The sequence below is a fragment of the Megalobrama amblycephala genome, linkage group LG6 (genome assembly GCF_018812025.1).
Source record: "Megalobrama amblycephala isolate DHTTF-2021 linkage group LG6, ASM1881202v1, whole genome shotgun sequence".
NCBI lineage: Eukaryota > Metazoa > Chordata > Actinopteri > Cypriniformes > Xenocyprididae > Megalobrama > Megalobrama amblycephala.
The window spans coordinates 18,871,074-18,892,389 of NC_063049.1; the positions used below are offsets into that span (position 1 = coordinate 18,871,074).

The 21,316-nt window shown below is 36.8% G+C and overlaps 1 protein-coding gene across 4 annotated transcripts in view; it reads right to left on the reverse strand.

Moving 5' to 3' along the window:
• The window catches only part of thsd7ba (thrombospondin, type I, domain containing 7Ba), a 320,311-nt gene that overhangs the window by 131,451 nt on the left and 167,544 nt on the right, over nucleotides 1-21,316 (reverse strand). For all 4 annotated transcript variants that reach the window (XM_048193226.1, XM_048193227.1, XM_048193228.1 and 1 more), the window contains exons 5-9: nucleotides 12,767-13,613; nucleotides 9,043-9,291; nucleotides 8,442-8,611; nucleotides 5,484-5,639; nucleotides 274-471 (exon numbers count right to left, since the gene is read on the reverse strand). In XM_048193226.1, coding sequence (XP_048049183.1) covers nucleotides 274-471; nucleotides 5,484-5,639; nucleotides 8,442-8,611; nucleotides 9,043-9,291; nucleotides 12,767-13,613 — 1,620 coding nt within the window. The remainder of the gene's footprint in view (nucleotides 1-273; nucleotides 472-5,483; nucleotides 5,640-8,441; nucleotides 8,612-9,042; nucleotides 9,292-12,766; nucleotides 13,614-21,316) is intronic.

A 21,316-nucleotide genomic window follows, 5' to 3' on the forward strand; every position in this document is an offset into this window, starting at 1 on the left:
GTCACAAAAGAACATTCAGTTTTATCACAGATATATTAAGCACCACAACTGTAATAATAATAGCTTTGCCATCATGGGAATATATTGAAATATATAAAATACATTAAAATAAAAAAAAAAAATTTAAAACTGTAATAATTTCACAATATTACTGTTTTTATCAAATAAATGCAGTCTTGTTGAGCATAAGATACTTCTTTCAAAAACCTGAAGTAATATGATTCAATTCAATTCAAACAAATAAAAACATAATGACATATTTTGTCTGTTTACCTTGTGAGTTGACACAAGCCACAGTTTGAGTCCTGGTTCCATTTCCACAATTCCCTGTGTTGGGCACACAAGCGCTCTCAAACAGCACCTGCCACAAAAAGCACACTGGATCCTCACAGGGCATTGACTCCAGGAGATGGGCACAGTTTTCTGTTCCAGATCCTTCCTCCAGCACCTCTCTCCTTCTCTGCTTGTAGCCTGTGAACAGAGCCCGAGACAGGTGGATTAGGGGTATTGTGAGGAAAAACAAGTGCCAGTTTCTGGTCAGTGAGTTCTGAACTGAAATTCTAGCGGTGGCTAAATATGCCTGTAATAGAAACTCATCTCAAAAGGCTTTCTGTCACAGCTTTTGTTAGCAGAATAAATTCCTCCTCCCGCTCTGCTGTAATTTGCCTGAATACACTCTTTTCATTCACTCATTTGTAAAGCTATGAGCTATGACTGCAAACTGAGACGCCAGTCATGACTTAAATAACACTGGAATATGAAGATTTCACACCTAGAAGTACTGCTTAAACATCAAGGCAAAACACTGTTCTCAAAAAAGGTCTGCTAGAAAGATCATCATCGTTATCTTTTATTTTCTTTCGGGAAAAAAAAAAAAAAAAAAAAACACTAGGCCAGCTTTAATTAATATTTCATAAACTGGCATACGTTCTCAAAGCCAGCTCTGGACGACATCAATATGCATTACAGTACAGTGCTTAAGCAAGAAAAAAGATGAATCAGGCATTACTCCAAGCATAATTTATCAAACAAGAAGATCTGATGGCTAACACAAGTGTGGTACGCTAGCTGTCTGGATAGCATCTGATCCTGTTTACGGTCTGTGATGAGTAGATACTAACTCCTCATATCTTTGCTCCTTGACTATGTGCATGCCAGTAGTGAGATTTGGTTCATCTCACACCCCTGCAGGGGGGCTTGATTCGGCAGTCCTGGGAAAAGCATAGTGTCAGCCAAGCCTTTGAAATAATCAAAACACCCTACAGCTCTCAACATTGCTTTAACACAAAATGGACTCTATAAGACATGAGTGCATTGTGTGACAAGAGCTCTGAATATATCATATATATATAATTTAAACCTTGAGGGATTACCGGTTTGCTTCACTTAAGAACAGATGTATTCCATTTAATTCTGTAGGATGCATGTATAAATCAGAATGCATCATATGAAGAACCCATAAAGCTAGTCTATATTTAGGGCCCGAGCACTGATGGTGTGAGGACCCTATTGGAATTGCTGAGTCAAATATTCTTCTCCAAAATTAATCGCATTTGAGGGCCTAAACGTGCTCAAAAACTCATGAAACTTTGCACACGCGTCAGAAGTGGTGAAAATTTACGTCTGATATGGGTTCCAGAATTAGGTGTGGCAAAATGGCTCAATAGCGCCACCTACAAAATATCAATTAAGCACCCTTCATGCTACGTTTCACATACAAGTATGAAATTCGGCAGACAGATCTAACAGCCCAATACCTACAAAAAAGTCCCTGGCTGCAAAATCTGAACACCCAACAGGAAGTGAGATACTTTGAATTTTCTCTGCAAAAATTTTGCAGTTTTTGCCATTTCCACACATCGTACTTTAACAAAAGCTTTAATCAGATCAACATCATATTTGGTTAGTCTAATCTAAAGGCTTTTGCAATGTTAAATTGCGAAGATCTTGAGTTTTCTCTGGTGTGTCTGTGGCGGCCAGACAAAAATTTGATGTTTCGCCATGAAACAGGAAGTTTTTGTAAGTCAGGCATACAATGTCCTGGCCTGAACACATCTACATCCAAATATTCAGTTAGTCATAGCGCCACCTTACACTGTAATTCACTCTCTGAAACATTTAAATATGCCATTAAGTACCAAACATACTAGAAACACATTAAATCATGCAAGAATATGCATATGTATGCATGACCATATGCATATTATTCTGCATATGGTCATGCAGAATAAGGAATTTATATGTGCTTAATAAGTACTAATAAACAGCCAATATCCTAGTAATATGAATGCTAATAAGCAACTTGATAGTGAGAATTGGACTACACTAAAGTGTTACAGTTTAAATTTCTCTACATTTTTGTGACATGACATTTTTATTATAATGTATGTACTAATGTTTTATTATTATAATTATATCATGTATTATTATTATTATATACTGTACATACAGTAATTGAACCTACACTAAAATGCATGTTTTGTTACAAGACAAAACATGACAGGCTGAGGGTGTAACAAACAACTTCCTGTACCTCTGAGCCCCCAAAGCAGCATTCTTCTTCTGTAGATGACAACAGTTCAATCCCAGGACACCCAAAGAACAAATTACAACTACACCTGAGCAGTACAGTGGAGGAAATACTCCCATGGAGAACATGCATGCAGACATGTTTCACACACCAGCAGCCCTGTTTCTGGACCAAAAGGAAAGCCTGGACAGCCAATAGCCTCCTTCAAAATGCAAAAAACAATTTGGTGGAGGCACATCCCTGTGGATATTAATAATTGAAAGGTTCACATGAGCTATCAGACTTATTCATAGGAAAGACTGGTGGGCTGCAGGCAGCGTTTCACTTCCAATACTTCAGAACCTTATCAGTCCCACTTCAATGCTCTCTACTCACATTAATGCTGGATAGAATTTGCCACTTACAATTATTACCAAGCCTGTGTTCAATTCATTCCTCCGCACACCCAAGATCTCACAAAGAGGATAAAAATATGACTGTGGGCAATTGCAGATTTGTAATGCACTAGAAACATTAATAAAACAAAAACAAAAAAATCTATGAGGCTCCTCTGATGAAATCTATGTTTGTATGTGGAGGACAGAAGTTCATTTTTATATTTATGAAAGCTCTAGGCTCTGGAGTTCTGCATAGTTCATCCAATATCAAAGATCAAACAATACTCTCTGAAACAGCAGTGAGGTGTTGAAGTGTTTGAGAACAGTAAATAGTCTCTTGTCTAACGAGGTGCTGTCTAAACAATGAATAAAGAGACACCCTATCAGACAATCCCATTGGGAAGACACATCACAACATCTCCTAGACAGCAACCAGCTTAAATGGAAAGCAAATCTTTCTCTGATGGGTCTCTTGAGAGGAAAATAATTGTGACCTCAGATACATCTCCTCAAGAGCTCTTTTGGTAACACTTCAAAATAAGGTTTCATTTGTTAACATCACTATTAACATTAAAAGGATAGTTCACCCAAAAATGAAAATTCTGTCATCATTTACTCAACCTCAAGTAGTTCCAAACCTGTATGGATTTTTTTTGTTCTGCTGAACACAAAGGAAGAATGTCAGTAACCAAACAGATCTCGTCACGCATTTACTACCAAAGTAGGGAAAATTAAATACTATGGTAGTCAATGGGGGGGCGAGATCTGTTTGGTTACTGAACATTCTTCCAAATATCTTCCTTTGCGTACAGCAGAACAAAGAAATTTATACAGGTTTGGAACTACTTGAACAGGGTTTTTCCTACATTGAAAATTTTTTGGCGGCCACCAAAATGATTTTTTGTTCTGCCAAAGCCTTATTTGATCAGTTATTGAGGGTTGTTTATTAGTGATGCAGATGATTGCTGCGCTGACTGACAGAACGAGCAGAGCTCCTCCCTCGTGCACACGAACTCACTGTCTTCAAAGTAAGCACTGTCTTTGCACTCTCTCTCTCTCGCACATAATAATCTAAATCAACTGACACGATGGTAAAAGTTCGGAAGAAAGAATCAATGTTTCACGAGGCGTATTCGGAGAATGTTTTTCCTGAATAACCGCTGGGTGTGAATAGTGCTAAAAAAATGTCACCTCATCTTCTCCGACAGGCGCCCTGCACGTGCAGCTGACATAAACTACACTTTCAGTAAACAAAAAGAAAATCCTATCCAGTGGTGAAGTGTTTTCTGTGTTGACAAATCTTTTGCGATGTCCTAATTACAGTCGCGATTCCCATGCAACGCGTCAACGTCTGCTAATGTCCGATTCGTGACCGAATGACTCATTTGAACAGATTCATTTTAGTGAATCATGAAAACAACTAATCTACCACTGTCTATAACGAATATTTTACCTGAACAACAAGTTGTTAGCTAGGTGCATTGAATTGTATATGGTAGAAAATTATATTATTAGTTAATGTAACTTTTTAATGCTACTTTTTAATGCTGATTATTAATTATTATTATACATACCAAAAAAAAATTCAGGTCTAGCAAAAAAGTATCTTCTCTTAACAAAGCTATGAAATCACAGATTTTTTTGCAAAGAGGGCAAGAAAGAATTGCAGTGAGAGTGACGGGTACTTTATTGTCAGTATTGGGCTCGCAGGCACTTTTTACTGTTTGTGTGGATGATCGTGTCTGTCACCACCGAAGACCATTTTTGACCCAAGAAAAACCCTGTTGAAGGTGAGTAAATGATGACAGAATTTTCATTTTTTGTGTAAACTATCCCTTTAATCTTTGTTAATTAAAATATTTACCAATACAAAATCAAAAGTATTTGTTATTTCACGCTGAGCACCAATTCCAGATAGACGGATGGAAGCATAAATGAGTATAGATAGATAGATAGATAGATAGATAGATAGATAGATAGATAGATAGATAGATAGATAGATAGATAGATAGATAGATAGATAGATAGATAGATAAATAGATAGATAGATAGATAGATAGATAGATAGATAGATAGATAGATAGATAGGTAGGAAGCATAAATGAGGATGGATGGATGGATGGATGGATAGAACTGCTTTACAATTTCTTAAATTAGGAATTCTTTCAATACACATACATATGATGGATTGATTTTTAACCTTCCTTTAGTCTCAGTAAAGCAGGTGAATGATAAGAGTGCAGCACTGTGTTTAAGTTGGGATTATTCTTACGATTGCCCAGAATGAGTCATTTCTGATTGAAAGCTCCACTTATGTATGACTGATTCATGTGACATCAGTCTGCCCTCTGCTAAATTCTCTCATTATAGGGCAGTACTCTGCCAGCTCACTTCAGTGACAGATGTTATCACCTCTCACCAGAAGTGGTGTCAGTTTTAGATACTGTTAACTCCGGGTTTAGCTCAGTGGAGAGGTGGTACAATCATCAATTTTATTCAATATTTATTAATAAGAGGGCAGGTGTTTTTTTTGTTTTTGTTTTTTTTTATGACATTTTACTCCCATGTTGTCCTACCTTTTCGTCCATGTGTCTCCATGCAGTTGTCGTGGAGACAGGCCCCCCAGGAGGACCAGGATGAGAGCAGGCACAGCTGTGGGCACGGTATGGAGCAGGGCTGCACCGCAGACGGCAAATCTCCCGCACACAGAAGCCCACTTACAGGCCTAGACACTATAAAATGACAGAGACAAAGACACAGTATAGTGAGAAAGAATCCATATATCAGGCAAGAATTTCTCTTAACAACATCTTAAGTATAATTTCTGATCTTTCATGCTGAGCACCAATTCCCAACCCAAAACAAAGAATAAAATCAATTTCAAAGCCTTTTGTAAGTGTAAGTATTTAGCCTAGAATGTAGCGGAATCTGCGACAGAACAGATCCTTCCATATTGTGACCGGGTGCAATGGATTATGGAAAAAGAACAGAATGTGGTGCGGAGACTTGGTTCTGTCCATCAAAATATGGAGTAAAAGTAAAAATGAAACACGCATGAATGATTTGTTCACAATAAAACCATTGCATTTAGAAAATAAAAATTCCATTTCATGCTGACTTTAAAGTTAAGGCAAATTGTTATTTGCAATACATTTTAATTCTGACATTTCATGTATTTCCAAGTGAAAACATATTCCAGGTGAAAACTTTTATGGTGGGACATGATTGTAACAATCAGGAATTGATTAGATCGTGAAATGAGAAAGAAGCCAGACTTAAAACAAAGCTTAAACAACTATTTAGCTATTGATTCATATTGTCCAATAGCCTGCATGGCCTAAGAGACATCAGCAGAAAAGGAAAGTTGTTTCAGAGGAGGAGCAACTAATAGAATTTGTTTTTGCTCTAGAACAACGTGCACTGAACAAATTGTTCCCAATAAGACCAGGAAGATGCAGTAAGAAAGTAAAAAGATTTTGCATTGACTTTGCGTTGCATTGATTCTCAATGTGAAATTTTGTCAAACAAGTGTTCCAAAGTTTGGGCGAACCTTTTGAAAGTCTCACACTTTGACTGCATTCTGTTAACATTAGTGTGAGTCCTCTGGGTCATGTGGAAAAAGCAAACACCTCTGCTGATTTTCATTGATCTATATCCCCAAACAACATTGATTGAAATAAGTCATCTTCATCTGTATGCCTTTCTCAACTCAACATGTCTCAAATCCATCCAAACACTGCTTTCACTGGCTAGTGCAGCTCCTCAAAATTAATTTCAGAACAAGGTGACTCCCTTTAACCACCTTTAGTCTTAGAAACAGGTTTTTTCAAAAGGTACGGTTACTTAGCCTGACTACGTCAGACTTCCTACTTCCGCTCAATTTCATTTCGCTTCTGTACTCAGTCTGATACAGCGTCAGAGCTTTGTGTTTGCCACCGGTCTGGAAACAGCCGGGCCAATCAACGAACAGAGGGCGGGCTGAGAGCCGTGACGTAGATGCTAAGCGCCGAGTTTTACATTGTAGGTTAGAGAAATCGAAAACCGAAACGACCGCGGAAATGGGAAACGAGACACGGGATGCAAACTTCGGGATGCATTAACTTCGCATAATCTGCAAAAGTCGTTTACAGCCATGTTCACTCCGGTATTTCGCTCACATCATCATGTGTTTACAACAGGTTTACAGTGGAAGTTCAATCATAGATTTGAGTTCGATGCATGATGTCTGTGCTTCGATGCGGCTGTACAGGCGGATAACATACGTCATAACTAAACGTATCTGATTGGCTTACGGGTAACCAATGATTTTAAACTTCAGACAAGCGTCCCCTAGCGAGAGAGAAAACACTTCTCTATTATGCCATTCCAGACTCTGTCTACGAAGCAAAGTGAAGTAGCAGAGTCTGGTATTACCAGGCTAACGGTTACTCACGGCTAATGAAAATGGCTAACCAAAAACCTTCTCATCTAGATTGATTAAACCAAAATGAATTAGCCTTTGTAATGTGAAGCACTGACCAGTAGGAATTCAGTTCACCTACTAGTACTTATATATTGATGATTTTGATGAGTTCACCCAAAAATGAAAATTCTGTCATTAATTACTCACCCTCATGTCATTCCAAATCTGTAAGACTTTCGTTCCTCTTTGGAACACAAATGAAGATCTTTTTGATGAAACCTGAGAGCTTTCTGTCCCTCCATAGACAGTTACGCAACTACCACTTTGACGGTTCAAAAAGTTCAGAAAGAGATCGTAAAACTAATCCATATGAATCGAGAGGTTTAGTCCAAATTTCCTGAGGGGCTTGATCACTTTATATGATGAACAGATTGAATTTAGGCTTTTATTCTCATATAAACATTGATCAGCGAACATAAACAAAAGCAACCGAACCTGCTTGACGCACGAGAACAAACCTCTTGCGGAAGCTCAAACGTGCTGCGTAACGAATGAGAATGAACCTCACTGGTTCCTCATCAAGCGAACATGCTTGAGCTTCCGTTTACCATAACTGATGTGAAAGCCTAAATTCAATCTGTTCATCATATAAAGCGATTACGTCTCTTCAGAAAATTTGGACTAAACCACACGATTAATATGGATTAGTTTTACAATCTCTTTATGAACTTTTTGAAGCATCAAAGTGGTAGTCACTTAGCTGTCTATGGAGGGACAGAAAGCTCTCAGATTTCATTAAAAAAGATCTTCATTTGTGTTCCAAAGATGAACAGTGTTTACTCCAGTCTTCAGTGTCACATGATCCTGCTTGATATTTTTTTGTGGAAACTGTGATACTTTTTTCAGAATTTTTGATGAATAGAAAGATCAAAATTGATTTTTTTTTTTATAACATTATAAATGTCTTCACTATGACTTCTGGTCAATTATATGCATCCTTGCTGAATAAAAGTATTAATTTCTGACCACAAACTTTTAAACGGTAGCGTATATAACCTATGATAAAAAAAAACAACACATGCCGCAGAAAAGATTTTTGTATAGCCATACCACTGAATTTACTGAACCTTACCCTCTTTTCTGTGATGAAGGGTGGAGTTGTCTGGGACCTGGACGCAGTACAGCTGCCTGGTCTGAATCCCTCCACCACAGAGAACACTAACATTGTTAAGCCTTCTGTCCTGCTGGCTGAGGAGAGGGACCACTTGACAGTCCCCCCAATCTGTGCTCTTCCACACATACCTGGAGAACAAAAGCACACACCCGCTGTGGTGAAACATACTTCTTTTGTTTTGGCCCTATAGTCTCATTATATCGTGCTGGGCTCCTCTCAAAAGTTGCAATGGATAAATGGACACAGCGAGCTGCCGCTGAAAGATACTAATAGGCTTAGCTTCCCGTTTTCCGGCAGGAAACCATCTACTAATGAAAATGCATTGACTAAGCAAAGTGTTATGATGCATAAAGCAGCAGTTTTAATGAAATAACATTCTGCTGCTATTGATCAAAAACCTAATCTCACTAATTAGCTTCTTCTAATCTTTGCTATGCTCTGATGCAACAGAGGTTCGGTAAATAAATACTTGAACAACACTCGAAAAAAACATTTTGTAAATTTTTTTTTACACTTTCACATCAGAAGTTAATTACTATTGGGAGGCTAAAATACAAACCTAGGGCAGTTTGGAAGTAAATCTCCGATGATGTTGCAGGCTTCCTTTTCTTCGAGAGCAGCGCATTCTTTGCCTAGTCCAATGGGAGTTTGTGTTATGCTTCGAGTCCTGACTCGAAAACCAGGCGACATATCTGATGCCCTACATGTCTTTGAACATGGACTCCAAACGGACCAATCAGATGTCTCGCAGTCTCTGGGCATAATGCACGACTGGAATGTTCCAGGGCCGTTGTCAAGGGTACAAAGACTATGAGCAAGAAAACAAATAAATTAAGAATGAAAAGCACAGGGAAAATATATTCAAACATTTCAATGCTGCCAAAAAGAACAGAAGATAGTCTCTGTCATTTAGAGTTGAGAATACGGTTTATAAAATGAGATAAATGCCATCAAATGTTTCTCTACTGTTGCTAACTGATAGGGCACAATGAAAAACCTTTATGAATTTTGTAGTGATGAATTCAGTTAAAACAAACTCACAAAACCCATAGCAGCAATTTTCAGCTAGCTTTTCAGCATAATTAATAATATGAGTATCTGTGGCAAGAGAAGACTAAAGTAATTATTACTCAGAAATGTTTCATTTTTCTTAATATACTTGAGTGATTGTAAAGCAAACGAGTGCATCTGATTTTTTTTGGCATAGCAAGACACCAGACAGTGTAATGAATGTAAAGTGAAGGATATTTAAATGAGTTTTTCACCTTTGTGTCCTATGAAGCAACATCTGCAATATGAAATATGAATAAATGCACTACAAATTGGATATCTAATTAGCGATTCATCCGTATAAGTCACCCGATTCAATTACTTGTGTATATCATAATCCATTTGTGTAGCATTCATTTTCACTTCGTTTTAAATGATAATTAGACTATAATTGGAAAAACTGCAGAAATTGAACTCAGGTGGGAAATATTCAAATCACTACATTTCATTAAGCGTGCACATAGGATTTACAAATGAATATGTTAATTAGAGCAAATGCTCTGTCTCACTGTAAAATAACACCACGGCCTCTCTCTTGTTATGTTACACCTGTAGTAAACCTGTCAGACCCCATTCTGCTCTACAAACCCCCCAAAACCCTCCCCACTTTGAACTGTGAATGAAGATGCTCGAAAATCTGTGTTAAACAAATGTGGAATGAAAAACCCAGAGGGAACGGAGGAAAAATGCTGCAAGAACATCTGCCTTTCCATAGACCAAGGACATTTAAATTGCTTAACCAACTAAGATTCACATATAAAACATACATATACTGTCTTTCTGTCAGACAAAGATTTGCTCTCAGTGGAAATAACCACAGATGACAACATCCAAGGAATGCAAAGTTTCACTATGTCAACTCTAATTTCTTAAGCTTTTGTCTTCATAAGCCAATGGCAGGTGACAATGCCAAAAGCATGAAGAATGAAGATATTTGTATGTCAAAGCATAACAGCCTCTTTTCACCTGACATGAGGATTAACAAGGGATGATCCCCATTTACAGTCTGTTTAAAAAGACACATCAAGAAGTGTTGCTTTATGCTCTTACAATTATACGGCTGTTTGCACTTCATATAAGGCCATAACTCGCTCATATTATAAATATAAAACACACACAAAATATTTCTTAAAATGCTTTTAAAACCTTTCTCCAATAAATGTTTACATATAGTTACTGAATCAAACATAAATGTATAAGTTTGTTATGTAAATACAAGGAAGGTTATATATGGGTCAATGATGTGACAGGTCATTTTTGTTGTCCAAAGGCCTTAATAATAATTAAAAAAAAACAAAGATGACATCCAAAGTATTTAAGGTAGTACAACTAGATCACTTTTATTGATTACTTTTATATAAGGTTTTAATTATATAAATGTATTTTAAAGATTTTGAAGTGTCAAAAGGTCAATTGGTTTAACCGTCCAAAGGCCAATACAGCCATTTCAACTGTGATTAAAATATCTTAAAATGTAATAAGTGTATATATTTTTTATTCTGGCATGATTTTATAACATCATATACCAACATATTGCAAAATGGTATTAAAATTATGTGTAGAAGTCGTTGCTTTGTTATGAGAAAGAATGTCCGGAAAAATGAATTTCATTGATGTCATTCGGAGTAACCAATATAAAGGGACCATTTTGGATCAAGTCATGCATTCAATATCGTGTGACAGGATGTGACATCATTCAGACACCTGCAAAGGACCACATAGTTGTGAAGCAAAGTAACTAACTCTCTCATAACTATCTGAAAAATTCATGTTTTCACTTGGTCAAACACATGTCCCGAAACATCGGGTCATTCAGTACAACCACTATAAAACATGGAAAATGTTGTAATATTTTAAAAAACTTGTACTAAATACTAAATGTTTGATTGTCCTTTTGCTAGCTAGCTAGCAATCTAAATAGTTAGTTAGCTAGATATCAGCCTGTTAGCATTGTTTGAAAATATCGTCATTCGGTATAACCAAAAGTGTCATTCGGTAAAACTGAAATTTTGGTTTTTTGGGGACAAATTTGGTGACAAAAAAACGACAAAAGCAGCGTTAATTGATTATAAAAACCACATAATTTCATTGTTAACACTTAATAAAACTTCAAAATTAATGATATCTCCATTAGTTTTTTTTTTTTTTTTTTTTTTCACTTTTAAAAACCTTATTCGTCAATGACCCATATTGTTAGAATTTTGTTGAATGACTATAAATGTGCTGGCCAAAAGTATAAACAAGGCTTTAAACTAAATAATTTGATTAAAATAAATATATAAATAATAAAAACTGTACATTTAATAAATAATACATCTAACTGTACAGGAAATAATGTATTGATGCAATGTAACAGGAATTACGTTTTACACATATTTATAACATTAATTTTTCATAAGTATACATTTGGTCAATCCATGAAAACATATGAATGGGGGTCCTTCTCACAAGGATGATCATATTTGGGCTCCATAGCGTCTAAAATATTCAAACCACTGTATTATTAGACAAACTACCTTGGATAGCAAGCTGCAGCAGACAGCACCATGACACAGGTAAAATAGAGCAAAAACATGAAAGTCTACATTTGAGACTTAAAACCTTTATCATGAGTGCCTGCGAATCAATATTTTGCAAAGGAGGCATCTTTAAAGTCATGTTCAAAGCCTGCCTTAGTTCCAGCATTCATTATCCTCAGTTTGCAGGAAATCCATACTCTTTGTGAAAGAAGGATGAGCTACCTCTCAACGACTTCTAATTCTACCGAGAGTGAGACCGAAACGAGAATAAAGCACAAACTACAGCGTAACAGTGATTGACCGTCATTCCAAACTCATACTATGGATGCAGAGATTGCAGCAAGAGAGTAAATTCAATCCTTTCCATCACACCAGAGTCTGTTCTACTCAGAGAGCCAGCTCTCCCATGCTGCCAGAGGCATGTCTCTCTGCTCACCTTGTATAGTACGGCAGCGGGAAAGAGATTAATGGAGGACTAACCGATTTAGCTAGGCCCACTTCACAGAGCCGCTTCAAAAAATCCAGCTGCACAGCAATTCCTTTCACACAAGCAGCAGCAGTACCTTGCTTTCAAGAGCATAATCTGGGATTTAGACCTTAAAAGGGTTTATGTTCTCAGAGGGTTTGTCTTTCAGGCATGCATTGCTTGTACACAGATTACTGTAAATTGAATAGACACGGCTGATGTGTCTGCGTACGTTCAGGGCTTCTTACCTCAGCATGGCGTTCTTGCCGTCGCTGCGCACACAGCGAACTTGCCGCGTCTGGTAGCCGATTTCCACGTCCAAGCCCTTGAGGCTGTGGTGGTGGTGGTGGTGGAGGTGGTGATGGTGGTGCTGGGAGCTCTGGATATGCCGTTTCACGGTGTTCCTCTCGGTATCTCCTGTGCTGAAGTCCAGCATGGTCCTTCCGCTCATCCAAAGCCCCTTGTGTTGCGGCTGCCTGCACTCGCTCCAGGGGCCGACTTTAAGGCTGTAGTGATGCTCGCTTTCTCCTACCGGACAGGGCAAAAGGTTTGCGCAAATCCTCGTTTGGGTGAGGTTAGGGCAGTTAGCACCTCCGTACATCGGCGCAGCTAGCACATGTCTGGTCCGATGCTGGAGACCCGAGCCGCATGTTCGACTGCAGCCGGACCAGGAGGAGAAATCAGACACAACGCAGTCGTGAGGGCAGGGGATCAAGCAGGCCTGCTCTAGCGCCGGTCTTGGGGAGAAGAACTCGCATATCCTTTCCGTAACCGCCGTGCGGTTTGAGGTGCGCACGCAATGGATTTTCCGTCTTTGGATGCCATGCTGGGCCGTGATGCACTCCGCAATTCGCGGTTTGAGCTCGTTGGACTGGAAGGGGGCTAGAACGCACGGCCCCCATTCTGACACCTCCCATTCGAAGAGATCCTGGTGCCATTCACACACTTTAAAACATGGCCTCTGGCTTTCAGGTTTGTCTGCGTGCCGGCAGTTGGAGTGGTGCGTGGTCCAGCCTTCTGAGTGGATGCACCACACCGTCCTGGACTGAACCCCACCAGTTCCACATTCTTCCCCCATACACCTGCCCCACTGACCTGGAAAAGGGGAGAGGAAAGAATAAACATTAGCTTTCATACTTTGAGGATAATTAATTCATTCACATAAATAGCTATAGAAATACCTCAGCACTCATAACCGTGTGCTTAACCCAGTGTGTGCACATAAATCATCAGGATATCTGAGATAGGCCGCATCAATCTGGACAGCATTGTGCTCTACTTTAAAGGATTAGTTCACCCAAAAATAAAATTCTGTCATCATTTACTCACTTTCATGTCTTTCCAAACCCACATGACATTATTTAAAGCAACAGGAAGATATTCAGACAATAACTCCATATTTATCACAAAGCTATTGTATTGCTTAAGACATTTTTTTCTCATTTTCATGTTTCCTGCAGAACTTTCCATATATTCCCAATTACATAAAGCTATCATATGGGTTCAGACTTCCAACTTCCGTGTGTCATTTTTGAAGCCTGCAGACCCTAATCAACCTTAACTTGTATGTAAACTACATTTCAAAAGTGTGTGGTCAGTACGATTTTATTTTTTAAGTGTTTTAGTTTCTTATGCTCATCAAAGCTGCACTTATTTGATAAAAAATGCAGTAAAATGGGAGTATTCTTTAAATAATACAAGTGGATAAAATACTGTTTTCTATTGTCATACATTTTAAAATGTAGTTTATTCCTGTGATCTCAAAGCTGAATTTTCAGCACCATTACTCCAGTCTTCGGTGTCACGTGATCCTTCAGAAATCATTCTAATGTGCTAATTTGGAGCTCAAGAAACATTTCAGATTATTATCACAGTTTAGTGATGCTTCATAATTTTATAAAAAAATGTATATGATATAGAATTTTTTTGTAAAATGCAAAAGCTTTTCATTGTAAAAGTCCTTATACTCCCTTTTACTGAATAAAAATACCAATTTCTTTTAATATATGTATTACTGACCCCAAACTTTTGAATGGTAGTGTATCAAGTATCTGAAAAAAAATAAATAAAAAAAATATAATAAATTAGTGCATTAACATTACAAACATTGCTAAATTATCTGCTGAGTGTTGTTCCATCACTCAACAAGGAATACTGTATTCTCAATGTACAGCAAATTAAGAAATGCTTAATGAAATGTACATTTTGCAATAGTAAATAAAAAACGTTAAACAGTCAATTATTGTACTGTACAGCATGTGTGTTATTAGGGACTATGTATAATAAAAATTATATTAGTTTAGCTTTTTGTTTCTTTCTAAATTGATGGCCACATTAAAAGCTCATCTATGAAAACTGAAAATAGAAGGTAAACAAAAAAGTTTTTTAAAAAAAATCCATGTTAGCCGGAAAGCAGCTCACTCAGCTACAACATCCTAAACTGCTGAATAGTATTGTAGCTCACTGGAGCACATCATTAAGTTTTTTTTCACAAGACACCACCACAGGTTTACCACAGTACCATGTTTATGCATTTAACTGAAGGAATTAAACAAGTCTCACACACTTTTCTTAGCTAAAGTGTGTAAAATAGCTAACAACATGTAAACACCATCATTTCACGGTCATTCCCCTAAAGAAGCCAAGCTAATACCAACATTTAAAGACATTTCAATGCCTCCAGACTCCCTCCCGTGAGTCTATAGATTGACTACACATGCACAAATGGATCAAGATTGATTTTTCCTCCGTTATTGTACCTGCATATATAAAGCTTCAAACCACAAGAATCCGTTAGTGAATGCAGCTGTGTTTTCTTTAAATTCACACTTGAAGCTGAAGTGTGTAATTTCTGCGTCACTAGCATCACAGAATGAAATTGCAAAAATAATGACTGTTTACAAAAACTGATAGTTTCGCCGAAAAACAAACGCTATTGTTTAAGTCAATGTTGCTGTACTGGACTGGTGAGGTATTTAAAAAGCATCATAGCTAGGGGAATCAGCATACAAAGTAGTAGTTTTATCTATATATTAAAAGTACTTTAACAAAGATTATAGGCCAAACATCACCTTTAAATTCAGTAGGCAAATATACTGCACAGACCACAGATGAATAACCTTCTCAGTCTGCAGACACTCTGAACCAAAATCATATTCATAGACATTAGAGTGTGAACTACAGCTTGTGGGGCTATACAGAAACAAGCAGGCACAGACTCAACACGGTTGTTTGTAACGCTGAAGACCCATTTCAGAGTGAAGGATGAAGAGTGGAGCAAATATCTACAATACAGATACTTCAAACCCACTTCATGTGGTGCGAGGTGTATATGTCCTTGTGACTGGTGCATAGCCCACCTCGCATATTTGCCCTCTACCATGGTTTAAATTGGTTATTTTGTTTAATTTAACATGGTTTTGTTACTCTATTTCAATTCCCTAATTATAAGAAGAAGAAAAAACATAGGACAAGTTAAGAATTGATTAAATTCTTGAATGTACCGAAGGGTGTACACTTCTTATATTTCTATTTGCTGTTTAACTCTACCTAAGGCCTAGATTCCTCTGGTCCATGGAGTGAACAGCAGCATTCCATGTGTCAGCAAACAAAGGGAGAGGTGGTGCTTCAGTCAACAATTGTATGCTTTTCCAGAGGAAATTGAACTGTACCCTCATGATGATCTTTTATTTTATTTCATTTAGTTTATCTTCTTGTTTGTTTCTTGGAATAGTTGTGCTTTAAGTATAGTTGATTTATTTTGTTATGTTAGTTTCGATAAAGTGTATATTTTGTTGTATTTACCTTTATTTTTGTCTGGTATAGGCTAAATGAGTACATCTTGCAGTGGTGGAAGTATCAAAGTTAGTCAGTGCTGTTCAGCCGTAGTAACATCATGACCTGCTGACCTTATTGGTTTTTTGCTTTGTTTAGTTTTTGTTGCTTTGTTGTTAACGGGAATTTGTTAGTTTCAGTTAACTTTTATTATTTTAAATCTTAAAAAGATATCTTAAAAAAAATCTTAGATTTTTATATGGACTTTGTTTGGATATGACTTTTGTTATATCTGCCCCTGTATACTTTTTTTTTTTTTTTTGGAAGAAATAAACCTTCTCATCTGTTCACTACCTGTCGTGCTTGTTCTTGGCCTCAACCACCACTGTCCTCAGACCTGCAAACTCAGAAGAAGTGAAAAATGTGACGTTTACGAACTATATTGTTGTTGTTGGGGGGCACTGACACAAATGTCACAATTGGATTAGATTTTGATTTACAAGCTTGCGATCCAATTAACTTTCATGCGGTATTGATTAATTTGGGGTCTATCAGGTACAGTCAGGGGCGTAGTTTGTGGGGGTGGGGTGGGGGGGTAGGTAACCCCCCGCCAATATTCAAATCCCCGCCCCCAATATTTCAAAATGAAAATCACAGTAGATCAAATAAAACAAACAATATTTTGTTCAGTTGAGTACTTACAATATCCCAAATGTTTTCAACTACTTGTAAATCGTGAGAAAAATCGCAATTTTAACCAAAGATACGGGATGTGTCCGGGAATCGCCTGTCAATGGCGTTATATCCGCGTGGATCTTTGGACTGTCACAATTCACATGAATGTCATATTTTGATTCAAAACTGTGAATTTCACCAAAAAAACAACTAGGTGTGTGTCCTATATGACAACTGCTCTCTCTGGGTCAGCAGTAGCGCCAATGCAGATTTGAATATTCCGCTGTGATCGTACTTGTCAAAGGTTTAATAGACATGCCCAAATCATTGTCATTTAGGAGTAAGATTGTGTGGATGTCTGAATCGAGATCACAATCTTTTAACGATCAATCATGCAGCCACACAAAGCAGGATTATAGCAGAATTAACTCAAGCTAGCATATCCAAACAATAAACAACACGATGTTCCTGAAAAATCAGTGTTTTTGAATGAATCACTTTAGAAATTGATTCACTGAAACTTCAAAGACTGAATGAATCATCATTTTTGAATGAATCAGTTGAGTGAATGAGTCAATGACAATCAAAAACTTAAGCTGTGTTCGAAATCGCCCCCTATACCCTCATTCACTATTCCCTACATTACTCCACTAATATAGTTCACCTGAAGGAGTGAATGAAATGAGTCAGTTTGTGCTCGCTGTTTAATATTAAACGTAGCAAACTGGCAGCTAGTAATGAAAATACATGTTGAACTCTGCCATGGAAACTAACATGTATAAACCTTAATTAAACAATTTAATGATCAATTAAAAAGGAATTTATAGGGGCGATTTCAGACAGATGTTTTTTTTTTTTTAACAACTCAAGTGAGTGAATGATTCAATGACTAACTCAAAGACTGAATGAATCTAGGTTTTTGAATGAATCTGTTAAGTGAATGTTCAATAACTGACTTAAAGATAGTCCTTTGTATAATTCATGAATGAATCAGTGTTTTGAACAAATGGGCTGAATGATTTATTCAATGATTCCCTCATAAACAGTCAATCGTAGCCACCTACTGGGGTACTACAATTTAACAATTTATCAATTTAAATTTCAGAGAACAACTCTTTCCCCACCACTAATGCAGACTTCCATTCTGTCAATGTATTTGCCATTCCTTAGCCAATATAAGAAGCAAAATGTTTCAGAAATTGTATGGATCAAAAGTCTATGTAAAACTAATGCACCTTTATCCCACTGGTGCTTTGAGCTAAAGAGTTCAGTTTGCAGAACTAACATGAAATATCCTCAACATGTGTACACACCTGCACACACACACACACACACACAGCTGCTGATTGTTGATGATACAGCCAGCTCATAAAATCAGTGAATCAATGATCCCTAACAAGCCACTCGCTACTCTCAATCCACTGCACCTGGTCAGCACAAGGTGTTTCCGCACCCCAGCCTCATCCCAGCCAGTGCGGCTGTTTCAGCACCAGCTGTGCTGCGTGGGTGATTTATAGCAGCGTGATTCAGAGTGATTACACTGACAGAGCAGCAGCAAACACAACAAACCGTTCCTTTCCAGAGATCTACACCTCCAGGGCTGAATAATCACACAGTCCATCAATGGCCAGACCCTTCTAATCCCACTGCCCCTCTTTTGGTCTCACCTACAGCCAGTGGCATCGCCCCATTCATTACAGCTTTTGTAACTACATCAAGGCATCAGCAGTACGCTTGACACACCAGTTTGCAGACAAGTGTGATGATCGTTTTTATTTTTACAAGTAAAAAAATTATTCCACGTACATGCTAAAAGAATAATTTACCCCAAAATGATTTATTCAATGAGATATTAAATCATCTTCATGTTGTTTCAAACCAACATGCTTTTTTTTTTTTCAGGGAATTTTTGTACAAAGGATTGTAATGAAACAATTAAAAAAAAAAAAAAATCTTTTATGTTCCAGTCAAAATTGTTTAAAATGACATGAGTGGAGGTGAGTAAATAATTGAAAAAAAATGGACAGAAACTATTACTTAAGATATTAAATTGAATTCTCTTCAATAACATTTCACATTGATCTACAACAAAATTGTTATGCAGCTCCTATATATATAAAAAAAAAAAACAATACATTAAAATTACACAATTACACACACATACAGATGAATACATATCTACATTTTTATTTAAAAAAAAAAAAATCAATGTCTTTTTTAGAACACTGTTCTAAACCTTTTGGTTTTCTAAATCTTTGGTATTGTCAGCTTAATGTCTTCTGCTCAGATGTTTGTTACATTAACATTTATGCACTTGGCAGTCACTAGACATATATGATACCCATGTCTGAAGAAGATGAAGACGGATGACAGGATTCTAAAATATAAACAAGCTTTATTAAACTAGAAGGCAGCAGGCATAACAGCATGCACTAACACAAATAACAACCGACAGTGAACTGTGGAGAAAACTGAACTTAAGTACAGACTCAAACAAGATAATTCATCAAACACAGTTGAACCAAACAAATTAATAATCTGTCACCATAACAACAAAGGAAGAGTGGGAAAAAAATCAAACAAAGGAATACAGGAACTAATGAAAACATATATGTATGTATATGTATGTATAGCTACAGGAAAGTTAAATTTGAGGCTTGATTTTATTGCAGGTTTATATAAACTTGTTCACTACCTTGTGTTTTATTACTAAAATAAACAGAAGTTTGAACATTTTCCATCAATATGCAAATTATTGTGAGTCTCGAAATTAACTGTTATGTGAGGTACTAAATTATTCATGACTAAATCTCCATGCTGAATCCTGTCGTGTTTAATTTATTCAGTCTAGCGAGTGCTTAATTATTGAATTCGTATATACGGCACCTCATGTGGTTATAAACTTGTAGTCCATCCATCTTTTACTGCTCTTAATTTCATCCAGGTGTCTGTTTGGACTGATGAGAAATATTGATGACGGATGTTTAATTACTTAATAATTGAGTGGAGTTCAGTCAGCTGCAGAGCAATACTCAGGGATGCTCTCATCTGCTGAAAACAAATATCTCAGGCTCATCCAGCCAGATGGAGTTAACACTCCAGATGTTGGAGGTGAAGTGCACGCAAGAATTGTTAACAGTAACATCTCTTAAATTGCACTTTTTCCCCCTGCCAGGTCTGTCAGTAAGTTCAAATATAAAGTGTGGAAATTAGCTCCAGTGTAAACGTACGTTCACAAAGTCAGCAGGCTCCTGCCTGAGTGACAGCTTGTGATCATAATACAACCTTGCAGTGCTAAAATCAAATCCAGAAAAAGCTCACATCCAGGATCATGTTTAAGCAAAATATTACAATTACTTTCTGTGAGTGTGCTTAAAATCATTTAATTCACAGTATCTTAACCATGAATAAACCATATGCAATTAGCAAAGATAATTTAAATACATTATGATAGCATTAAAATAATATCTGATTTTAGAACTGAATCAGACGGAACTCTAGAAGACATTAAAATAAGTAGATACTACACAATCAAACATAGCTGTGTCACTATGCAGCTACATTTGTAGCTATACCATTACTTGAATCCAAAATACACTAGCAGTCAAAAGTTTTGAACGGTAAGGTTTTTTTGTTTTTTTAATGTTTTTAAAAGAAGTCTCTTCTGATCAAGCCTTCATTTAATTAATCCAAAATACAGCAAAAACAGTAATATTGTGAAATATTTTTACAATTTAAATGAACTGTTTTCTATTTTAATATATTTTAAAATGCAATTTATTTCTGTGATGGCAAAGCATCATTACTTCAGTCTTTAGTGTCACATGATCCTTCAGAAATCATTCTACTATGCCAATTATATATTATATAAAGTTCAAAAGAACAGCATTTATCTGAAATGTAAAGCTTTTGCAACATTATAAATTTCTATACTGTCACTTCAATTTAATACACCCTTGCCAAATAAAAGTATTAATTTCTTTAATTAAAAAAAATAATGATAATAATAAGAAATGTTTCCTGAGCAGCAAATCAGCAAAAAAGCTTACCTTTCAAAAACATACACCGGTAGTATATGTCCATTACTAAAGGCATGTTGGCAACAATTAACACATGAAGCTAAATGTTTTAAATATTTCTTATAGATTTACAGCATTTGGGCATATATTAACACTATTGAATGACTGAATATCTCATAAAACAACAACAGTTCAAAAGGTGAATGAGGTATCCTTAAACGGATAGTTCACCCAAAAATGAAAATAATGTCATTTATTATTCACCCTCATGTCATTCTCCACCCCTACGGCCTCAATGAGCCATCGGATTTAATCAAAATATCTTAATTT